This window comes from Cebus imitator, unplaced genomic scaffold (genome assembly GCF_001604975.1).
Source record: "Cebus imitator isolate Cc_AM_T3 unplaced genomic scaffold, Cebus_imitator-1.0 Scaffold316, whole genome shotgun sequence".
Taxonomy (NCBI): domain Eukaryota; kingdom Metazoa; phylum Chordata; class Mammalia; order Primates; family Cebidae; genus Cebus; species Cebus imitator.
The window spans coordinates 260,870-263,667 of NW_016107631.1; the positions used below are offsets into that span (position 1 = coordinate 260,870).

General features: G+C 49.6%; 1 protein-coding gene across 2 annotated transcripts in view; it reads left to right on the top strand.

Annotated features, from left to right (window-relative positions):
- The first annotated feature begins 1,398 nt into the window (after window positions 1-1,398).
- Window positions 1,399-2,798, top strand: part of WDR74 (WD repeat domain 74) — an 8,075-nt gene continuing 6,675 nt past the window's right edge. For both annotated transcript variants that reach the window (XM_017503808.2, XM_017503809.2), the window contains exons 1-3: window positions 1,399-1,546; window positions 1,625-1,731; window positions 1,818-1,939. In XM_017503808.2, the coding sequence (XP_017359297.1) occupies window positions 1,483-1,546; window positions 1,625-1,731; window positions 1,818-1,939 (293 nt within the window). In that variant the 5' untranslated portion in view covers window positions 1,399-1,482. The remainder of the gene's footprint in view (window positions 1,547-1,624; window positions 1,732-1,817; window positions 1,940-2,798) is intronic.

Consider the following 2,798-nt stretch of genomic DNA (forward strand, 5'->3'; position numbering starts at 1 on the left):
AAAAAAAAAAAAAAAAAAGAAATTGGACACGGTATGGTTGCTGGTTCTCTGTCTTAGATGACGCATTGAGATTCCATCCCCGATATAAATAATGTAAGCCTGCCCGGGAGGCCGAGGAGGGCGGCTCAAGAGATCAAGACCATCTTGGCCAACGTAGTGAAACTCCGTCTCTATTAAAAAGGTACAAAAATTCGCCGAGGCCGAGATCCCGTCACTGCACTATATAGTCTGGGCAACAAAGAGCAGAACTCCGTCTCAAAGGAACACACACGCATTAAAAAAAAAATCACGTCAAATGTTATGTTCAGGAAATCCTTATCTGAAGCTCTGCCCTGAATTGGAAATTAAGTCTGCTACTCAGTGAGGACAGATCCCGCCAGGCAAGATTGGGATTCCTCACTAATCTACTGTCAAACAGCAAAATTTGTGATAGTTTGTGATTTAAAGCAATTGTCGGCCGTGCGCGGTGGCTCATGCCTGTAATCCCAGCACTTTGGGAGGCCGAGGCGGGCGGATCACCTGAGGTCGGGAGTTCAAGACCAGCCTGACCAACATGGAGAAACCCCGTCTCTAAAAAAAAAAATTAAAAATTTTTAAAAAAGCAATTGTCAATCGAAGGGGGTCGTTATTATATTTTATAGCTGCAGTTCATCTTTGGGAGAAACGTTTCCTGTTTTTTTTTTTTTTTTTTTTTTTTTTTTTTTTCGAGACAGAGTCTTGCTCTGTCGCTAGGTTGCAGTTATCTTGGCTCACTGCAACCTCCGCCTCCCGGGTTCAAGCAATTCTTCTGCCTCAGCCTCCTGAGTAGCTGGGACAACAGGCGCGCACCACCACGCCCAGCTAATTTTTGTATTTTAGTACAGACGGGGTTTCACCATGTTGGGCAGGATGGTCTCGATCTCTTGACCTTGTGATCCACCCGCCTCGGCCTCCCAAAGTACTGGGATTACAGTCGTGAGCCACCGCTCCCGGCCTAATTTGAGCTGATTTTTCAACACCATGAGGATTCAATGAGAGGAAATGAAAACGATGCCCCTACCTCTGCTTTCCAAAACAGAGGTCTGTTTAAGATCGTCGGCTTCCTTTTCCAATCTTTCTTTCTTTTGTGAGTTACACTCCATTTTGAAGCCTCACACATCATTAATGATTTGAATCGTTTCTAAAGTGGCCTCTCTTCTTGTCTAATAGTCCAGAATACATATTACATAATGGAACCGAGACAAACTAGGGCTGGCTTGACCCGGCCACGCAGTCCAGGAAAGGTGCGTTTCACTCCAAGTGCAAAATGATCAATATGTTCTTCCGATCTCCATAAACAAATATCTCCTTGTTTCATTTTTGTAAAGCAAAACAAGCAGAGGATCTTGACTCTTCCGGCTCTTTAAACTCCCAGCAAACACGCTGCACGTCATCTGACTAGCTGCCCGCTGGTGACGCACAGGCTGCGCCGGAAGTGCAAACCGTCGGTATCCGGTGTCTGACATGGCGAGTGCTGCCGCGCGCTGGAACCATGTGTGGGTTGGCACCGAGACTGGGATCTTGAAAGGTGGGTGGCAGGCTCGGGCGTCGGGAAGTGCAGGGGTGCACTCGCGCCCCCGGCGTGACTGACGTTCTCGTCTCTCAGGGGTAAATCTTCAGCGAAAACAGGCGGCGAACTTCACGGCCGGGGGACAGCCGCGGCGCGAGGAGTCGGTGAGCGCTCTGTGCTGGGGCGCTGGCGGCGAGACCGAGGTGAGTGGCCGCTGGTCGGGCTGGAGCTGGAGGCCTTGGGCGCAGCAGCCTCGTTCTCCTCGCCATCTCGCCCTTCTTTGCCGCAGATCCTGGTGGGCTGCGCTGACCGGACAGTGAAGCACTTCAGCACCGAGGACGGCATATTCCAGGGTCTGAGACACTGCCCGGGCGGGGAGGGCACGTTCCGTGGCCTCGCCCAGGCCGACGGGTAAGACCAATCGCCTCGCTAAACTCAGGGCGAAGGGAGAGCGTTGATGCACCCTGAGGATACTGGAATGATGGCGACAGACAAACCCTTAGTGACACGGCTTTCAATGGGTGACAGGGACCTGGATTTCTGCCTTCCGTAGTTCATACCTGTAACACACATTTATTGAACACCTAGTGAATTCCACGTACTGGGCGAAGTGCAGGGGCTGCGGTTAAAATTTCTGCCTTCAAAAAGTTCGAATCCTCTAAGGTTTTTCACCTGACTCCATTATAACTTTCTGGGTAACCACGGGCAAATCATTTAATAGTGTTTTGTTTGTTTGTTTTTTGTTTAAGATGGAGCTTTGTTCTTGTTACCCAGACTGGAGTGCAATGGCATGATCTTGGCTCACCGCAACCTCCGCCTCCTCAGTTCAAGCAATTCTCCTGCCTCAGCCTCCCGAGTAGCTGGGATTACAGGCATGTGCCACCACGCCCAGCTAATTTTGTATTTTTACTAGAGACGTGGTTTCTCCACATTGGTCAAGCTGATCTTTAACTCCTGACCTCAGGTGATCCACCTGCCTCTCTCTCCCAAAGTGCTGGGATTACAGACTTGAGCCACTGTGCCTGGCCAGTTTTTAAAATTAAAAAAAATTTTTTTTTTTTTTTAAAGACGGGGTTTCACCATGTTGGTCAGGCTGGTCTTGAACTTCTGACCTCAGGTGATCTGCTCGCCTTGGCCTCCAAAGTGCTTGGATTACAGGCATGAGCCACCATGCCCAGCCACTTTTTAAAATTTTTATTGAGACAGAGTTTCCCTGTTGTTGCCCAGGCTGGAGTGCAGTGGCCGCGATCTCGGCTCACTGCAACCTCTG